This window comes from Lagenorhynchus albirostris, chromosome 7 (assembly GCF_949774975.1).
Source record: "Lagenorhynchus albirostris chromosome 7, mLagAlb1.1, whole genome shotgun sequence".
NCBI lineage: Eukaryota > Metazoa > Chordata > Mammalia > Artiodactyla > Delphinidae > Lagenorhynchus > Lagenorhynchus albirostris.
This window is the reverse complement of record NC_083101.1, coordinates 63,758,462-63,778,775: the sequence shown is the minus strand read 5'-3', so window position 1 is coordinate 63,778,775 and position 20,314 is coordinate 63,758,462. Positions and strand designations below refer to the sequence as shown.

Genomic DNA, 20,314 nt, shown 5'->3' with positions numbered 1-20,314 from the left:
CCGCCAGGGAGGGCGGCAAACCGCGGCGAGGCGCGCCGCTTCTGCGGAGCTGCCCCGGGACGCGGGCCTGCGCAAGGGAGACCCCGGAGGGCCCCGCCCCCATCCGCGCCGGCTCGCCCCAACTACTTGAGACCAAGTTCGCTCAGGCCCCCGCCTCCCCCTCCTCCCTTCAGCCGGCGGGCATTGCGGACCGCGCCCGCCCGGGGTGCGAGAGTCGGCGCCCCAGCCTGGGCCCCGGGGCGGCCTGGGTGTGAGGGAATTTTCCATTCGTTCCTTTCTCCGGCCCAGTCCGGCTCAGTGCTTCTCCCACTCGGAGGTTCCCGCGGTTTAAAGAGTCCGCAGCGAGCACCGAAATACCTCTTCCAGGGCGGGTTTTCGAGGGGTGTGTACGTGGGGGGGGGGGATGCGGGATTTGCCCAAAGGGCGGAAAGAAGATCTATTTAAAATAATAAAAAAAAGTCGTGGTGCTGTTGCAGTGGTATGAGAGCTTTAACAAATGAGAGAGAGAGAGAGAGAGAGAGAGAGAGAGAGAGAAGCAAGAGGAGGAGGAGAAAGGTGGGGGGCGGGGGGTGTGGAGAGGCTGGTGCAAAAGGAATGCGCGTTTGCAGGAGGAGGAGTAAAGCGATGATTGTGTAATTAAATAATAAAACAATCCTTAAGTCTGATTTGGAGAGAGCTCGACCGGGGTCCAGAGGGTGGAACCGGTGAATTTTTCAACTTCCAAGTTTTGCAACGAAAGAAAGCGAGAGAGGGAGGGGAAAAAAAGAGCCCAGAGCAGAAAAGAGAGGAGTTTGGAGCCGAGCGGGAGAGCGGGATTTATCGTTTGGGATTTTTCAGGAGCGCGTTCCGATCCCTCTGGGCGGCGGCGGCAGCAGCAGCAGCCTCCTCGCTCGGCCGGGTCAGACGCGGGGCGAGGCGCGCGGGAGGGCAGCCGGGCGTGGAGGAGTCTGCGCGGGCAGCGGCGGCTGCAGCCGGGGACCGCGCACCGCGAGCCTCTTCCGCCCGGGAGACCTGCGCTCGCGCCCCCTCCCTCACCCCGGCCTCTCCCGGCTCCCCCACCCCACCCCGCCCCCACCCCGGCCCTCTCCCGCGCGCGCCCCTCCACCCGCGCGCACTCGCTCACGCTCCCCCTCGCGCACACACATGGTCGGCTCGCGGCAAAGTTTCGCCTGCGGTCGCCACTCCGGGATCCTGCCGCAGTGCTCGGGGCTGTAACCTTGAACTTTCCCAGCGCGGTGACACATTCTCCTCGCTCTCCCTCCCGCCCTCTCTCCTGCGCCCCCCTCCCCGCCTTTTTTAAAAAAGCATTTCACCACCAACCACCACCCCAATCCAGCCCACACCGAATCTTCGCGCACCCCCTAGCCCCCAACAAAAACAACAACTGCAAAACAGAAAACAAATCCCCAAACCCAGGCGAAAAGCAGCCAACACCGGCGGCGGCGGCGGCCTCGGCGAGCACGGCCAGCGCGGTCGGACTGCAGGAGGGTTAAAAGTGTAGATTGGATTTCACCCCGGGAAATCTAGCACGCCGAGTGAACTTGAATCTTTGGCTATTTAAGGAGGACTGGGTTTGTTGTGAAGTTGCGGTGATCCAGCGCAGAGCCCCGTCCTGATTGATCGCATCGCGGGGCTCAGATGACTGTAAAATGAATAGATGAAATTCTTGCTTCTCGAAGATTTTCTTGGGCATCTCCGGGAAAGTGCGTTTTAAGGCGAAGTCATGATGTATTCTCCCATCTGTCTCACTCAGGTACATGCCTCGGTCACTTTCTCGAGCTTTCTCTCTAGCCCGAAATGCCTTTGTTTTGTTTTGCTGCTCTCGTCTGCGGACAATTAATGGCTTTAGTTAACCTCCGCACACCCCGGTCCCCCTCAGAAGAAGTGGCCCGGAGTTGCGGCGGGGTTTGCAGGGCGGCGCGGGAGCCGGCGCGCGGCCCCTAGCCCACGGCCACCGCGAGCGCCGAGCCCAGAGCCCTGGGCACGGAGAGCGGGCGCCCGCGCCCTGCCAGGGCGGCTGGGCCGGGCGAGGCCGCAGGGGATGGGCAGGGCCCGGGCCCGCAAGCGCTAGCCCGCGCGCGGCCCCACTAGTGCCCGCTGTACCCCTGCCCAGGGTGCCCGCCGCCTCGCTTGCGCGCCGAGGCGGACTCCGGCTTTAGAGGAGCTTTAGGGGAGGACAGAGCCCTTATAAACAACCCGTGAACTTGGGCGAGGGGACTCCAGTAGGAGTCCTTGTGGGCGCCTCTGGACTCCGCTGCAGGCAGTGGGCGGGAGACGAAGCGACTCGGAGGTTGTGGTCCGGGGACCCATTCCTTTGCTTAATTTGGGGATCTGAAACTCAGGTCCATCGCGATCCGCACTTTGAGGCGTCCAGTGACCACGCCACAAAGGCGGTCTGTACGTGGACTCGAGTTAGTTGGTCGTGGTGAAAGTTAAGGACTTTTAAAACATGTTCATTTTGTGGAGACCTGTTCATTTGACGATATTTGGGCGTAGGACAGAAAGAAATGCTGGAAAGTAAGGTCATTTAAAATTTTTTCACTCTGAAAATTGTCCTAAGAGTTTAGGAACAGTGTTGTGAAATAAAATAGTGGCTTTATACTTTTGCAGGAACACAGCTTATATAATTTTAAACAAGTCGGTCAAATGGAAAAGTGACGAGACCAAACAGACTTACCTGGGGGCATCTTTCATCGCTGCCCAGCTAACTAACCAACTGACGAGCTGACTAAATATCTTAGCCCAGAGTTGTTACTTGAAGCAGTATTTTAAACCTCTAAAGGTGTGGGGCAGTTGACTTCAGCTTTTAGGAGGATATGTCACGATTAGTAATTGAGAACCATTTTCTTTGACGTTGGCTTAAAAACTAAACAGTTGAAGAAGTGTCGCCTAGTCTAAGGTGTGTTACAATTTTTTAAAAATCCAGTATCATGATGATGCATTTTTTCTGATGAACAAATGATTAAGGTTTCAATTGTATGACAATTAGAAGCCATTGTGATTCAAAAGGACTGAGGCATTCATAAATTGTGAATGAAGATGAAAACAATGATAAGGCTTATTCAGTGATTGGATACAGTCCTGTAGCTTTTTGGCTGACACATTTTTTATTGTTTATATTTTGTTTGGCATCGGAGTATGATTAACTTAGATATGGCTATTTTCAGCAAGTAAACGTGCACTTTAATTTAACAAAACTGGAAAAATGAATTGCTGAGCTATTTGTATTTTTAAGGCTGTGAATAATGGCCAATAAATATGATGATGAAACTGTTTCAGGTATAACGAATTGCCTTCAGCTGCAAAAGTTACCTTTCATATTACCCATCAGCAGGATTTTTTTCCCTCTTTCTGGTAAACCACATCCATTTGACATTATTTTTACGTTATTGAAGCATAGTTCAAATAAAACAAATTGAGGTAAGGTTTTCACTTGCAAAGTGCTGTACCACTTACTCTCATGTAAAGGATTGCTTTTCTATATTATTAGTTCATATTTCCAGCATCGGCTTTTCAGAAACATTGCTAGCGATTACATTGCATTTTCGGTTTCCTCTAAATATGTATTGAAAAGTCACTAGCTTTATCTAAATTTGTGTAAGTTAAAAATAATATTGTAGCATCGTGACATATGGAATATTACGAGCATATACAGCATAGTCATTCAGCTATCACATTAGTATTCAAGGGTGCATGCTTACCAACACTAATTCATGATGACTGATATTCTCTACTGTTTTAATAATGTAAATCTAAGTTGACATATTGAAACTGTTTTGGGGATTTAAGGTCTAGACTAGAGAAGAAATTTTAGCTTTAGAATTCTCACTTTAATATCTGTGTGACTTTATAGGTAGTGTAAGGTGTTGCAAAAGTAACATTAACGGTGTTACTTTGATATCAGACCAGTAGTTTAGTTTTGTCAGCAAAACATTTTTTAGGGTATGTAAATACAAAATAGAGAAACATTCTTAATTGATTGGAAACTTTACTAAGTGTTTCAGTTATCACAAAAGGATATCTAGGTTTTAGAAAGAATTTTCAGAAGGAGCTACAGTTAAAGTTGATATTTATCAAAGTGTTACTCAAAAGTATCAGTACCTGGATATAAATCTGTATTTATGTATCAGTAGAAATCAGATGTTTAAAGAAAATTAAGAACCATCATGATATGATTTTGTATTTGCTTTTTCTAAAAATAATGTAAATCCTTAATAGTATAACTTTCACTTGGAATGATTGCATTGAATTTTTTTCTTCTTTCGCTGTTTCTCAAGTTCTTAAGGTACATTTAAAAAAATGGTTTACTGTTATATAGCAGTGGTCCAAGAACATCTAGTATTTATTCTTCTGCCTCTATATTGGTCTAATTTTCCATCCCTTTCATGGAGACCGCTGTTTCTGTGAAGAAAAAGAAATATTTCCAGTAGAATTAGGACTGTTTACTTTTATATTTGAAATTTGTAACTAGGCTATTTATTTTATCAATTTAGTTCAACTAAAGGAAGTTTAAAAAGAGAAAAAATTGGCATTACTGAATGCCAATGTGTTTTAATAAAAATTCTGAGAGAGCAAGGTGGCATATTACCTTAGCATACAGCCATTAGATCTTAGATCATTTACATGCTTTGCTTTCTTAAAAAATAATTCTCATAGTTGTTTAAAGTATTATTGTGATAATCTATTAATTAGGACATCTGAATACCTTAATCACGTTTTTTTTGATGAAGACAAATTACTATGCTCCACATTCATATCATTCAAAATCACTAAAAATATATTGTAACAGCATTAGAAAACAGTCATACTTGAGAGATGATATTTTAGTCATGGTAACACAGAAATATATGTGACTTGCTGAAAATCTCTACTTATCACTTTTTTGAGGATATGTCTCCATGTCAGAAGTAAGTGTTTTGCTTGAAAGGAATTCACATAATAGTAAAGCCCTGAAAGATATTTATAAGGCAACTGTGGACTGAGAAAGTTTGCTACTTCTATTTATCAATAGGAAAAAAGTATGTTTTAAAACATTACTTGGCAGCATTGGCAACAAACTCAAGGCAACCTTAAAAAACATTGTTTTGTGTGCATTTGCTAAGAAATTCCAAATTCAGCCCTCACATTTGCATTTTGATTGTTTAACTAAGTTATTAAAATTTTGAGATCTGTTACATGATAGATGATTGGAAGCTCAAACAAATTTAATCAAAGTATGTTTGATGTCTTTATAGGAAAATGAAATGTTACTGAACATAGTACTTAAGGATAAAAGTACTTAGAAGTTAACACATTGCTTAATATCTGTTAAAATAATATCGTATTTTTAAAAGTATGGCAAGGGTAAAGTGAGTGAGGCAAAGCTCCTCCCGCCCCCATGTACTCTTTACATCTCAAGTTTTTAGTTCATGAGTATATATGTATATTTTTTGATCATATCAGTAAATCATAGTTAAAGTCAGAATATAGGAAGTGAGTTCCCAAAGCATGTTTGAGTCCACATCTCCTTGAGCAGGGTTTCCTTTTGCATATATTTCTAAGGGGGATAAACAAAGTTTTTGTAGTTACAGTGAATGCTGAAAGCATGGCATCAGAAAGTATATGGAGATAGGGAGGTCTTATCATGGGCTGTGGTTGCTGTGAGCAGGGCTGCCTTCCCACACAAAGAACAGATTGTGGTTTAACTCTTTCCATGGCCTAGTTTAATGTGCTCGCATAGTAACTGAATTGTTCAAATCTCTGCTGGAAACTACTGATCGGTTTAATGATTTCCTCTATGGCATTTGGTTATGCCTCATGCTGTGATGTAATCATCTACATTCTGTATTGTTATAAAATTTTGATTTAGGTTTATTCTGCTCTAGAAACATTTTACAGCAATATGTTAAAACACTTGAAAACTGCATTATTGATTGGATGGGATGTACACCTCTTCCGGATCTGAACTGCAGACTGCGAACATGCTGCAGTCTTTAGCGTTGAAACTTTGAATCTGATCTTAAAAATGAGTTCATAACTCTATGGGAGTTTGGGGGTGTCTTCTTTGTTAGAGTGTCATTTGTGATACTTTCATCATTTTTACCTGATGGAATTCATCAGTCTGCTGATTAAACAGAATTTATTCCACATAGTTCAGGGTGACCAGCCCTAAGATGTCAATGTTAACTTGGGATATAAACAGTTAGAGAAAGTTATTTTGTGGTTGAGGTGACAATACAGTGACCAGAAAAGTGGCCGCAGTGGAAGTTCTCATTTGTTTCAGATCTGGCCTTATTGCCCGCATACAGTGTGCACGACTGGATGTTAAGCTCTTTCTCGGAACAGTAAGAGGCCTGAGCTTAGGAGACAGGTTTTACCTATGGCAGGAAGTAATGAAATACTGACTGCTTTGGGAAGTAACTTGAAATAACTGGAGGTGCAAATTATCTGCCACTCGTCGCCGCCTCCCTCCCTTATAAAAGGCGTACGTGAAACAGGCAGGAAAAACGCAGGAGCCTAAGGTAAACCACTTAATTCACAAGACGGGATCTCTCCACGTGCAGATTCACAAGTCCATGCATACGGGCGCCCACAGCCCTGTCCAAGAATTCAGAGGCGTAGCAGATGAATTGTACTGATTCCACAAAAGCAGGGAGTGACCAGCGGTGCACTCCTGGTGTCACCCTGCCACTGCATGCAGAGACACAAAGAATGTAAAGTTGGTGCCAAGTTGCCATTTTTCATTGTTCACCTCAGATTGATTTTTAAGGGGTTTAGAATAATTGCCACACTCATGTGATCGGTTAACAAATTAACTGACTCTGTGGGGCTTCAGACTCTATAGGAAAGCTGCCGGAAGAACATCCGAGTCAATTTTGTTTCAACTTTAGAAACTTTTATTTAAAAATGCAAGAGCGTGTCTGTGGGTCTGTTAGAGAGTAGCAGCGCGCGCGTGCGCACGCATGTGTGTGTGTGTGTGTGTGTGTGTGTGTGTTGGGGCCAGCGTTGCTGGTAGAGGGAGGGAATGCGCTGCTCAAAGTATGGAAACCTTCTGTTCAGGACACTGATACGACAAGCTGTGTCCTTTGCCCACTTTCCCTCACTGTATACCAGTTTCTCTAGTTACCACTCTTGGAATGGTGCTGTTTCAGTGTTGGAATGTTGGACGTTTGATAAGAAAATGGATCAAGTTTAATGGCGCATGCTCTTTGTGCCACCAGCAGCCTCTTGCTGAGAGCATGCTCCAAAAGCGGGAACTGTGTGGCATTACACTGAGCATCTATATGCTTTGTGTTTCTGTGCCACAGAGAAGAGAAATGAACTGTGGCATCGCTCCTGCCTTCTGAACAGCTCTGCTCCGATTAAAAAAAAAAAATCTCACTGTGTTCTTTGTAAAATGGTACTGCTTAGTGTTAGTTGGTCAATCAAATATTTAAATATTGAATTAGGTGCCAAGCATCTTGGTCGCTTACGTTTTAAAGAATGTACATGGTGGGAATGAGGGGGATGGGGCCAGAGTGGAAATACAAATATAAACCTTATTTTCTTTTTTAGGAGGGAGAATCAACCTGTGAGTTTTGGTGGAAAAGGGGCAGCTTGGCATACTTTATTTTCTTCTGGTCCTGCTATTTTGATAATTTTAAATAAGAAAAGAATGTTATTTTTGTGCATAACTCTTGGTACCGAATTGGGAAGGGGTTGTGGTCTGATGTTTTGGAGCCTTTAAAAAACTAAACTGACTGTGTATGTCTTCTTTTTCCTCCTCATCTTCCACAGGATGAATTTCACCCATTCATCGAGGCACTACTTCCACACGTCCGTGCAATTGCCTATACTTGGTTCAACCTGCAGGCTCGGAAACGCAAATACTTTAAAAAGCACGAGAAGCGAATGTCAAAGGATGAAGAAAGAGCAGTCAAAGATGAGCTTCTCAGCGAAAAGCCTGAAATCAAACAGAAGTGGGCATCCAGGCTCCTGGCCAAACTGCGCAAAGATATCCGCCAGGAGTACCGAGAGGACTTTGTGCTCACCGTGACTGGCAAGAAGCACCCGTGCTGTGTCTTATCCAATCCCGACCAGAAGGGTAAGATTAGGAGAATCGACTGCCTGCGACAGGCAGACAAAGTCTGGCGTCTGGATCTAGTCATGGTGATCCTGTTCAAAGGCATCCCCTTGGAAAGTACCGATGGAGAGCGGCTCATGAAATCCCCACATTGCACAAACCCAGCACTTTGTGTCCAGCCACATCATATCACAGTATCAGTTAAGGAGCTTGATTTGTTTTTGGCATACTACGTGCAGGAGCAAGGTAGGAGCAGATTGTTCTTTCTTCTAGCCCGGCACACACTGCCCGCAAACCCCACACAAGGAACACTGGCTTGGGTTAGATGGTCCTGGAGGCGCCTAGGTCTCGTTCACCTGCTCTGGGGAGAGTGGCATGCCCTCCTCCACTTGCTTGTCCACTGCCATGCGCAAGCTATGGAAATAGACATGGAGCTTTCCTACCTGGATAGGCATGGATATTTAAAGACCACAAAGAGATGTGTTTTCAAGTGTCTTTGAAATAATACACTTTTTCAAAGACACAGAATAGTCCGAAGTGTTTATTACACTTCATTTTTTGTCCTCGGCTACATTCTTTACATCTAGTCATCTTTTCCCAGTTTGAAAATGTAACTTGATTTATGAATAGTCAAACCGTTCTTTAACACTCTTTGTATTAACCTCCTAACTAACGAGGTAGATCAACTTTTTTCACGGATCTAGTGCTATTGCCTTGAAAAAATAGAATTAACATTTCCTATTACAGAATGCTTAAGATAGCCAGTATCAGAAAGTATACCTTACGTAGACCTAGATTTATTTAATTTAAATATTTCTATCAACACCTACTTTTGATTGTGTAATATTCGCTGTAGATTAAAGGGATCATAGTTCTTATCTAAATAATTTATGTTATAATATTTTCCCAGAGTGACTTGGGAACACTTAATATTGTTCGTTTACTTGAGTGTAAATTCATAAAACTTACCGAGGAGGGAAGTCGCAGCTCTCCTTACAGAACAAAAACAGAAAGTAGACTGGTTACACTGGATTAAAATAAATCTCAAAAAGAATGCAGAAACCGCATACCGTACCTATTTTAAAAAATCCTTGATAAAGAGAGTGGTGTAAGTGTTGCCTGAATGATTCAAAAATAGGTGATATATTTTGCTGAGTGTTTTCTGGGTTCATGAAACATGTTTATTATTTTTATTTTTCTTAATATATTTTCTTTAAGGAGGTTTAAAGAAATGCTTCAAATAAATGTATCGGTATATAGATGTCCTTGTGTTAGCACAGTCCATAGGAAAACATTTTAAAAAACAACCTACCAAAAGTGGACTGTAGTTTAATGTGCCATAGGTGGTGGGTCATTTTCTAACTTGGCCTGGTGGTAGGGAAAGTGGCCTGCAGATAGCCAGGTGGCAGACGGTTATCTGATATGTGTTATATAAGTGTGGGATTTAGTAAATGGTATGAACTTCATCATCATCCCAAAATATAAAATATCGGAAGTACTCTTTTGACTCAGAAATCTAGGTACTTACTATGTGCTTTTTGTCTTTGTATTTCCTTGGTATAGTTTTAGAGATATTCTTACAAGTCATTTAAAAATTTCTAGTTTGATTTTAAATAATGGTGCTTGATATCATACATTTGGAAATATTGTTTTTTTTAATGAAAGATTGCATTTACTGTTTCTATACCCTGAAAAATTAAAGTCCAAGTAATGACGGTTTGGGGAAAAAATTTTTTTTTTTCCCTGTGTGTCCCAAAATAAAAGCACATTAACACATGACACTTAATTTGATTGACAGCTGTCTAGGAGGTGACATTTTAAGGTGGGCTGTATATATGTGTTGGATTGACTGTCAGTGTGTTGTAACTCTGTCGTGAAAGTCAAGGCTGGAAGTAAAGTTTTAGAAAGTGGGTCATGTAACTTTTTAGTGCAGGGAGGGAAGGTTTGCAAGCACTTCACTGCTGCTTGCCTTTTAACTTGCTTGAAGGCTAGTCCTTGAGGTGTGCACGCATGTACATTCACTCCTGGGGCAGGCAGCCAACTCTCTTGGTTGATGAACTGACAATAAAGAACATATCCTTTGGATTTGTGAAGATAGATTGAAGAAAGAAAAATGCATAAATGCCTTCTGCATTGCACCATCGGTCATGATAGTCATAAAGTTGTAAGCAACTCTTGCAGACCACATTTTCAGATAAAACATTGATTTTGTTGTTGTTTTTAGTCTCTCTTTTAAAAACCTTTTATTATTTTACACTGCGCACCTAATTTATATCTTCTGCTACCTGTGAGTGTACCATATCTTCTTAACATCTGTTGGCTGTTTCTTTGAAAAAGTCACATCAGGATGCTTTTGTGTTTTCCTTTTTTCAAAATTTATATCTTTTTCCTTTGGTCAAATGTAGGTTAATTATGTCATTTTGCAGTGCATTTGATTAAAGAAAGAATTTTAAAATATAAGTCTGTAGTCAGTCAGAGGGCTGCATTATCTCCCATCGTGACTTTTTATTTCTCCTCTAAGTGCATGAAAACCCACTTAAGTATGTTTTATCAATCAGGTGAAAAAGTATAAAGAAAAACATGAAAGAAAAATCAGAAAAGAAAAATGTAATGTTTGCAACAGAATGAGCAACAGAATTACCTTTCCCCCCTTTTTTCTTTCTCTCCCCACTTCTAAACGACTGGGAGGAAAACATGAGAAAGAACAGAGAGAATGCCAAAGATGGTTGCCACTGGCACCAGGATTGGCATCAGACCCTCTTTGTTTAGCTCAGGATGCCTGTGATTTGTTAGTTGGCATCCGCATTGCAGTGTGGAGTGATGTTACAATATATTGACAATTTCCAGATCTAGAAATGTCAATAGTCCTCTTGGTTATTTATACAAGATCACAAACTGCATCTCTTCTGGAGGATGACATAAAGACCAACAAATAATAAAGTTCATTGTTGACCAACTTCCTATGCTTTTTCCCTCTTTCTCTTTTGGTTCAACCCACACTTTTTTTTTTTTTTCTTTCTTTCATGCCCAGCAGCCTCAGCCTCATCTTTTTTTGAAATGTGGAAAGAGTTACTAGAGCTTTGACACAAGCTCTAGTGCTACATCTGCATCTGATACAGTTTTGGGGAGAATGTATGCATTTTGAAATCAGTTTTGATATATAGTTCATTAGACTTGTGCATCCCATGGCCGCAAGGCAGAATTTCCTTTAAAGCTAAATAAATCTCTTTGTTATTCAGCCTCTTCTGTGCCTAGAGTCTGGTTGACCACAATTTAGTCCATTTTTGTATTGCTCCATGTTTAGGAAAGGGTCATGTTCAATATAGTCATTTATAAAATGATACCACCCCCCACTTTACCTAAAATATACACATCATGTGGGAGTCCCTGCGTTTAAATCCATAAAGTCATTTGACGGTATTGATTCAGAGGGCTGCGCTTCGGCTGTTTCGTTGCTACAAGAACCGCCATTTTGTTTGTGAAGTGCCAGGCGAGGGGGAAAAAAAAGGCAGACACTGTGCTGGATGCCAATAATGGTTGCCAGTGGCACCGAGGTTGGCATCAGACCCTCTTTGTCTAGTTGCTGAATGCCTTTGATTCGTTGGTTGGCATCCGCATTGCAGTGGGCACACTGAAAAGTTTTTGACAATCCCTGAATGAAAGCTGCTTGCTTGTTTGCTGCAGCAAACCTTAGCTGATAGAAAACCCTTCTTTTTATCTATTTTTTTTTTTTAGGTTTCTTTTTTTTTTTTTCAAAGATGGTGACAGATTAAAGGAAAAAACAGCTCTGAAGTGGCCTCCATTTTCCCCAAGATATTAAAGATGTCCAGGGATTCTTGGGCAGGTGGTACCTATTCCCCATATTGTCTTTGTTAACTGCCTTCTTGAAAGCAAAGCAAAACAAAACAAAACAAAAACCAGGCAAGCCTCGCGCAGCACACCTTCCCGGGACAGAAGTACGCTGTAGGATGCTGGGTGTGCTCTGGGAAGGGTATGGAGGGCTAGCTGGCTGCAGTGACATGGAATGCACTTGCCAGGACTGACTGTGGCTTTCAGTCACATCACTGCGTATTTCTTAGGCAATTTTTAGTTCCTTCAGTTTCCACACTTCCAAATTTTACAGTAACCCACTGAGAGGACCTTTCTATTTTTTTTCTAGTTAGTAATGTGTAACAGGGTAAACGTTAAAAAAAAAAGAAATGAGAAAACCTTCATGAGGAAACCTAACGTCAGGAAGACCAACCAAAAGGCTGAAATCATTTTGGTTGAAGTTTCCTAGATGGTCTGCATTCATATTGCTTTCTGGTTAACCACCATTATCTCGTTAATTAATAAGAAGGATTAGCAGTGCTACCCAAAAGGCTACACAGAAGGAAGTCTGGCCTGTGGAGGCGTTGAGTGGCCGCACTGTGTCCTGTCTGAAGAGTGGCGTGGGGTAGGGGGCTGGGCTTTCTCTGAGGCAGGAAAGGGTTTTGAAGAAAGAGATGGGTCACAACACACTAAGATGTTTCAGGATCTCAAGAGAGAGTAACTGTTGTCATGTATTTAACAGATTCGAGTTTCAACTCAGCCTGACTGATTTTTGGACTGTGTTTTGCACTCTTATTAAACATGTTTTGGAGTGCTAAAGAGGCCTGGAACCTCGTGGCTCTCACGAGAGAGGAGTTTCCCTTTTAGCCTTGTGGAATCCTTAAAATCGTGGATGGTAACTTCTGTTGTTTTATTGGTAACTGATATGATGATCAAAGTGCATTTCAACATTGTGAAAAACGTGACTTGTTTACAGGGGAAGTTGTAATCATTATTATTGTTTTTGAAATAGAATCCTTCCTGGTTGTCACATCTCATTAGGGAGGAAGCAAATGCGAAGAATTGTTTTCCTCCCTCAGTTACTGACTTTTAGAATCCTTTTGGGTAACAATTATTTTTTTTTTTATGAAAAGCTTAAGTAGATCATTGTTTGCAAGTTGACAGCATATTTTAACCTTTTAATAAATTTCACTTCATTTGCAGATTCCCATTATGGGGAAAAGGAAGCTTTCATAATCTGTTAAAACGGATTGGTGGGCTTACATTGTGAAATGCTCAGAAAGCATGACAGTTGTATGCATGTTTGATTTAGGGGAACACTGTTAAGTTTTCCCATCTAGCGTCCTGTCCTTGACTGAACTTATGAACTCTAGTGCACACTTGTTTGCATTCTGGCTCTCGCACAATTCAGCAGATAAAGAAGGGCTCTTGCTGGCCTGTCTTGCTCCTAGGCTTAATGAGACCTTTGTGGGAACATATATTGTAATATGAGATACGTAGCAATTTTCTCACTGATAAGAAGAAAACACAGGCCAGAAGTTTGCCCTCTCTGCCATGATGTTCCTGCCCTGATAGCTTTGCTGGACAATTCAAGAGTTAAACTCGGAGGCCCCAGTTGCCAGCTGGGAAAGCTTGGCATCTGTGTTCTGATATGGCAAACCAAGCTCTTGAATTGCTCTTAATATGATCTCACTTTTCAAAAGGGAAGGAGAGAGAAGGAGAGAGGGAGAAAGAGGTATATCATTTGTTATATCAATTATGATTTTCAAATATTTAAAAAGTATGTAATGATCCACTTTTTGGAGGCAGCAAAGGTTGGTAAAATGTCCTGCTGACAGCATTGGGTGTCACTCTCTGCATGATACCCTCTCGCCGTATACGCTGCACTACACATTTTGTAATGAAAAATATTCATCTAGATTACACGTTTGGATTTGCAAATTTAGTGCACTATGCCTCTTGTGTGGGAAAATAACTCCATATGCAAAAGGACCAAAATGATGTTCATTATTCAGGAATCAAGGTAATTTGGGGGAACAGTGCAATGACAGGAGATGATGCTTAGGCCTCCCAAGGGGTGCTCCCTGACAGATCCAGGGTGTGTGCCTGCAGACTCAGCTGGGCAGGAGCCATTGAGGAGGCCTGTTGCCACTGCTTTAATTCTTTGAAGTTTCTGTGTTCTAAAGTGGTAACCTAAGAGGTATATCCACACATAGCTGTACTATAGATTTCGTAGGATTTTTTATTTACTTACTTGTTTTTCCCTAAATTTGGAATTTACAAGGAAACTGCCAAAAGGAAGTTAAAGTTTTAATCCTCCATTAACTTTTTTAAAAAATTAATTTATTTATTTAATTTTGGCTGTGTTGGGTCTTCAAAGCCGCACGCGGGCTTTCTCTAGTTGCGGCCAGCGGGGGCTACTCTTCATTGTGGCGTGTGGGCTTCTCATTGTGGCGGCTTCTCTTGTTGCAGACCACGGGCTCTAGGCGCGCGGGCTTGCTTCAGTAGTTGTGGCTCGCGGGCTCTAGAGCACAGGCTCAGTAGTTGTGGCGCACGGGCTTAGTTGCTCCACGGCATGTGGGATCTTCCCGGACCAAGGCTCGAACTCGTGTCCCCTGCATTGGCAGGCGGATTCTTAACCACTGTGCCACCAGGGAAGCCCCCTCCGTTAACTTTTTACTCTTAAGTTTGGCACTCTAATTTGGAACAACAATCCAACATATCTGATGAGTAAAGTCTGTCTCATAAACTTTCCTTCTGCTTAACTGAACTGAGAAACTAGACCAGTGGGCTTAAAAAAACTGTTTTGTGACACTTTTACCCCTGCCATCCCTGCCAACCAGTTGGAATTTCAGCACCTGAAGAGGGAGGGACCCAGTGGGAGGCTGCGCCAGAATTCTCTGGAATTCATAAAAGTTGAGATAAATAGGTTTTCACGTCTGTCATCCCAGTGGCTTGCATGATAACTGACTTTATAATCAAAAGAATCATTATTGCTTTGTTGGAAGGTTAAGGTTTCAGAGAGTGGAAGTAGCCTAAGGGGCGCTCATTAAAATAGGGAATTATTAAATATCTGAAAAAGATGGGCGAAGGCAAGAGTGATCCCTGGCTCTGAAACTAGTTTTAGGTGGAAGTGTCTCTGCAGTTTGTGGAAAGGTAGCATTTCCTAGTTTGAAGTTGAGGAGAGTTGAACTTGTGACGCTTGAGGAGTTTGTCCATGTATGCGCTGTGACAGAGCAAGTGATCAGCCAACGTTATGTTCAAAGCAGTTTTACAACCTTTTTTCCCTCCATCCTTGTGGCAGAGGAATAATTTTAGAAATCTCAAGGACTAGTGGTTATGTGATGGGAAACAGGAGTTATTACAGCAGCATGCCTCAGCGCCAAGCATAGCAAGAGGGGAGCTTCCTCTTCAAGCTCACTTTTCTGTGGCAGTGTGGTATGTCGTCTCATCTTAAAATACATTCTTGGGTCCTTGAACTCTAATTATGTGATGTGGTTAATTTCACTGAATTCCATTGTTGGGATTTGGCATAGAGAAAAAATCACCAAACTGCAGAGAACTTGCGAACTTTAAGTGCGTGCTGTGGAGGAGGGAGTCTGCGGGATTAGTTTGTATTAGACTGGATGGTATAGGATGTGAGGCTAATGGGACTTGAATGCTTGGGCTTTTGGGTTGTTATATTATTCAGAAAATTGGAAGAAATGGCCACCAATTAACCAATGAGGTGGAAAGACCTTGAGGCTGAATTGAAGGCCACACATACAAGAAAAAAATACCCTCAAAATTACATCAAGCAATGTTGTAAGAGGGGAATGCAAACTCTTCTTGTGCATAAATATATTGTTTATAATAAAACACTTAGATACACATATTCTCTCTGTTTATGATGATAGTTTAAACAGGACGGCACTGATGAATCACAGACAAATTAAAGAACTCTGAATAAGAACTATATAATTGAAAATATGGGGTGATGGATGAAGTAATTTTACTAGCTGAGAGTTGCCTGGAGGTTGTTTATTTTCAGAATCCCATTTTAAGGCAGTTCAGAGCATGTAGTAAGTTATGGATGAAGCACAAATCAGTTGAAAATGGGATTTGTTTAAACAAGCGCAAAAAAAGAAAATAAGAATTGCTTTTGAGAAAAAAATTCTTTAAATATAGTGCAGTTTTAAAATTCTGGCTAGCGTCAACTCCATGTCTCAAAGTAGAAACTTTAATAAATAGTATCGAGTTGATTTGTAAAATACATGTATCTCCCACAAAACTACACAAAAGCATTTAACAAGCATCAGTTCATAATTGTGACACTAATACATATTCTGATGCAGCGTGAAGCTGAGGATTTTTTTTAAAACTTCATTTTTCAAAACTCACATTGAAAAATATACATGGGGAAATGTATTGCTGTTAACAGGGAATGGTAGAGCTTAGGACAAAGATCTGATCATCAGCACAGATGTTAAGATAGTTATTTGAAATAGGGTGTATTTTGTAATTCGTGTGAGTAGGGGATTACATTTGTGCCCATGTTAATAACCCGAGTATGTCAATATGAAGTCTATACCCCTCTATTAGTGAATTCTGAAGTGTGAAAAATGTTCCTGCTTAGGACAACTTGTATTTTATTATTCTGACATCTGCAGTTTCTGGATGGATTACCTTAAATTTGCTATGCTATGTTAAAAGCCTTGTTTTATGAGGTTGGTCTCAGCTTCTGGCCTTAGTGTCAGGAACCCTGCTACGTGATGCAACTTGCCTTGTTAGGTTTAATTGACCAAAGCTGATGTGTTAAAACAATTCATTTGTGTTGTAACTTATGCCCTGGCTAACTTGCTACCTGAATCCTTTGACCTTGACTTGTCTGGGTCATGAAATGGCTGCAAGCTGTTTGACCTTTCTATTGTGTAGTAATGTCACTGTTTCCTCTTATTCTTTTATGGTAATAGCTGACAAAAAGCCCCAGCCCTGACTTTACACCCCAGTGGATTCCAGGCGTCCCTTCGCAGTAGTGATGTCTTCTGTTTGACATGGTCTAGCCGTAGAAGTGACTTTCTTTTGTTTGCTGACAGCGATGGGGACAGATTTGCAGCTCTCCTTGCTCCAGGAGGTGGGGGGTAGTATTCTGGCATTTAGAGGGATTTGGATTTCTTCTGCTTAGATTTTCAGTTTCCGTGTTTTATGATTATTCATATCACCATTTCCTTTTCCCCTCTCTTCTGAGGTTGGCTTTTCAGCTTTTTATATTTATGATTTCCTTAATAATTGCTTTTCAACATTTTCGGCTGTTACAATAAAAATATTTTATTGTCGCTATATAGGGTAAAACTGGTAAATTTAGTTATGCTTTGGATTAGCAATGCGTAAGTCCTAAAATGACTGACTTATAAACTTCACCTCTTAAACTTGTCTGGTATTGGAAAAAGCTGTATACTAAACATGTAGGATTAAAACAAAATTTTTAAGAAATGAGAGTCATGTTGTAACTTTACATAGTCCATCTTATAGTTTTAGGGGAAACCTATTCTTGCGACTTAGATAGCTAAATTTCAAAGCATAGTGAACCATTGGTAAATCTGAAGATTTTACTTCTTTGGGGACATTTGCCAGCATGTGAAATTCAATGCTTATTTTAACAAATATAAAAATTGTTTTTTCCCTTCTTTATGAAACCCTCCTATGCAAAAATAGAGAATTTTACCTCTGTTCTCTTCCGAAGCAGTGAAATAATTTTATTTTTAAAATATTGGAAATGCCTTCTAAAATGTTAAAACACAGATATTTTTATCCTACCAAATTTTTCTTTGCCAAATATGACATTGTAGTTCATGATTTTTCCTATATTTGCCAGATTAAATATTTAAAATCCAAGCTGTTACATTTTATTTTTAAATTATTAGAGGGAAAAAAGGAAGTTTAAGTTAGAATGCGCATTTCCTTATTTGTATGTCCCATACTGTTTATCCATGTGTGTGGATACACTGACAGATGAGAGACAATGTGGTCCAGGCACAAGAACCTTGGAAGAAAACATGCAATTTTTCTATTCCCATTTAAAAAATATCTGAAATGGCAGGTGAGAGAGTTTTTCTTTTTCTTTCTTTCTTTCTTTTTTTTTTTTTTGGTTGTTGCTGTTTTAAACCATTTTCCCCCCAGGAATGTTCACAATATCAAGGAATGTAAATGCTTTTCAGCATTAATTGTGTTGATAATCCAGCATCCTGCGGATCCAAGGAAGAAAGGTAAATGAAACGTCTGGTTTTGGTCAATAGCCTCAGTGTCTCTCTCCTGTCCATAAAGTCCAATCTAGACTTGAAAACACCTCTCATGCCTTTCTGCTCACTCATTGGTGTTTTCAGTGGTGGAGTCCACCAAGAATCGAGTTTGGATGTGGTTAGTGGGCTAATGGGTCATATGCGGTGGGACTGTGATACAAGAACAGTGGCCAGCCCCCAAGGATTTAAAAAATGTCTGTGATTTCTTCCAGAAGTCTGCCTCAGTTCCTCCACCGAAATGATGTAAAACAATTCGCAGCTGCTGAGTTAAAGAGCCTAAGTTCCTGGATCATGTGTAATTGATGTGTGTGTGTGTGTGTGTGTGTGTGTGTGTGTGTGTGTATGTGTGTGTTGCAGAGTTGAAAAGAAGTGAAGGTAGAGAAAAAAAGAGAGAAGTAGGGCCTAGATCTTTCAGGAATGACTTAAGAAGGATGGTTCATTCATAGATTGAGGAGTAAATAACATACCATTTAAAATATTCTGTCAGCTTTGGATTTTGGATTCCTTCACAGTTGAGCACATCTCCCTTCTTCCTGCCTTTTAGTTTTTGTAGAACATAGAAGAATAAGCGCATGAATGTGACATGTCTTCGTAGTCTTGCTTCTTCTCTTTATCAGTTTTGTGACCTTGGCTACGTCACTTAAGCTCCACGTGCTTTAGTTTTCTGTCTTGTAAAATGAGGATTAGAATGCCCGCTTCGCAGGGCTGTTTTAGGATTACATGAAATAATTCATGTAAGTAAAAGCAATGATGTTATTAATAAGAGTGATTATTGCTCTTTATAAAGGAACATGGCATAATATAGACATCCAGAGGAGATGCCCAATAGTGAAGAGAATGAGTGATTAGGTGTTGCAGCGAGAGGTCATCAATTAATGTGTATCTCAGGTGATAAGACCCTCCAAAGAGAAAATGAAAAGTCCCGATCACAGTGATGTGTATAGATATTTCCTAGTAGGAACATGTTCCTAGTTGTATATGGTTTTTATATCAACTTAAAGTAGAATTACTGTACAGTTTTAGCAGTCCTCTGTATCAGACTTATCAGAGAGTTAATTTCTTGATCAATCTAGGAGTCCCTGAAAGGAAGGAGTGAAATAATTTTATTAGTTGGCTCTTTGAGTAAATAACTTTGTGTTAAGTGAAGGGTGTAGTAGGAAGTACTTGTAATTCATTGTACTCCAGTGAAAACATAGGACTTTTAGTTATAAAAACATGAAATTGCCAACATTTGGGAGAGCTACACTTATGTTTTAGATTTGGTTGGACAGAAGTGGCGATGTTGTGGACTGGATTGTTTAGAGGAGTAGGCTGCTGGTTTTTAGACTCAAGTCTGAAAGTGTCTTATTTAAAAATGATCCCTAGTTGGGTCAAAACTCAAAATGTTTCATTAGTTACGTGAATTGTTTTCACTTTATTGCCACTGGACTCTTCCTCTTTAAGTCAGTCTTTCCCACTCGTCCTTTTTTATGGTGTTAAGAAAATTAATTAAATAATCTTTAGAGGAAAAAAGTTAATATTTCTTACTTAAAGTGATGTCACTTTTTCTAAGAACAATTGAAAGCCAAATGGGAAGTGGTTAAAACTTCTTCTTCTTCTTCCCAAATTAGATTTAGGATTAGCGCTTGAGTTTTGTGGCTCTGGTTGGTTGGATCCGGTGGTCCTGAAGCCTCTCTTGTGGGCCAGATTTTCCTTGGGGAACCAGTCATGGTGCTTCTTGCCCATGGGCAGTGGGTTGCTCCTCTCACTTACTTTGTACAGCAGATTTGCAAAGTGGACAGGTTAGCCCATACCCACAGTCTCTACTAGGGAAATATCTTAAATCACACGTCACACTGATGCAGTGCAAAAAAATTTCATATTCTTCTATGCAGCATTTTAATTATAATTATACTTAGGGTTTCTGGCCAGGAGTTAATAGGAAAAGTTATCTCACTCTTTGTCTGTTAAAGGGTAACTAGGGTGTGCAGAAAGTAGAATCAGGACATTGATTAGCTTGCTCTGATTATGGCACATAATTTTTAATAATCTGTGTCATGTCTTTTCTTTTTGAGAACATACCTGACGTTGCTATTCTGTTCAAAATCAAGAAGCATGTATTTTATTTAGTACATAAAAAAGTACATCCAGAATTTTTTGACGTGTGTAAACTGGATTGCTGTTGATGGCAGAAGGATTTAGTATT

General features: G+C 41.0%; 1 protein-coding gene across 11 annotated transcripts in view; it reads left to right on the top strand.

Annotated features, from left to right (window-relative positions):
- The first annotated feature begins 647 nt into the window (after positions 1-647).
- NFIB (nuclear factor I B) overlaps positions 648-20,314 on the top strand; it is a 235,529-nt gene continuing 215,862 nt past the window's right edge. For 4 of the 11 annotated variants that reach the window (XM_060155082.1, XM_060155079.1, XM_060155083.1 and 1 more), the window contains exons 1-2: positions 1,256-1,753; positions 7,756-8,287. In XM_060155082.1, the coding sequence (XP_060011065.1) occupies positions 1,724-1,753; positions 7,756-8,287 (562 nt within the window). In that variant the 5' untranslated portion in view covers positions 1,256-1,723. Of the gene's footprint in view, positions 899-1,255; positions 1,754-7,755; positions 8,288-20,314 lie in introns of those variants that run through there. The other 7 variants (XM_060155077.1, XM_060155076.1, XM_060155078.1 and 4 more) reach the window with 7 other exon arrangements.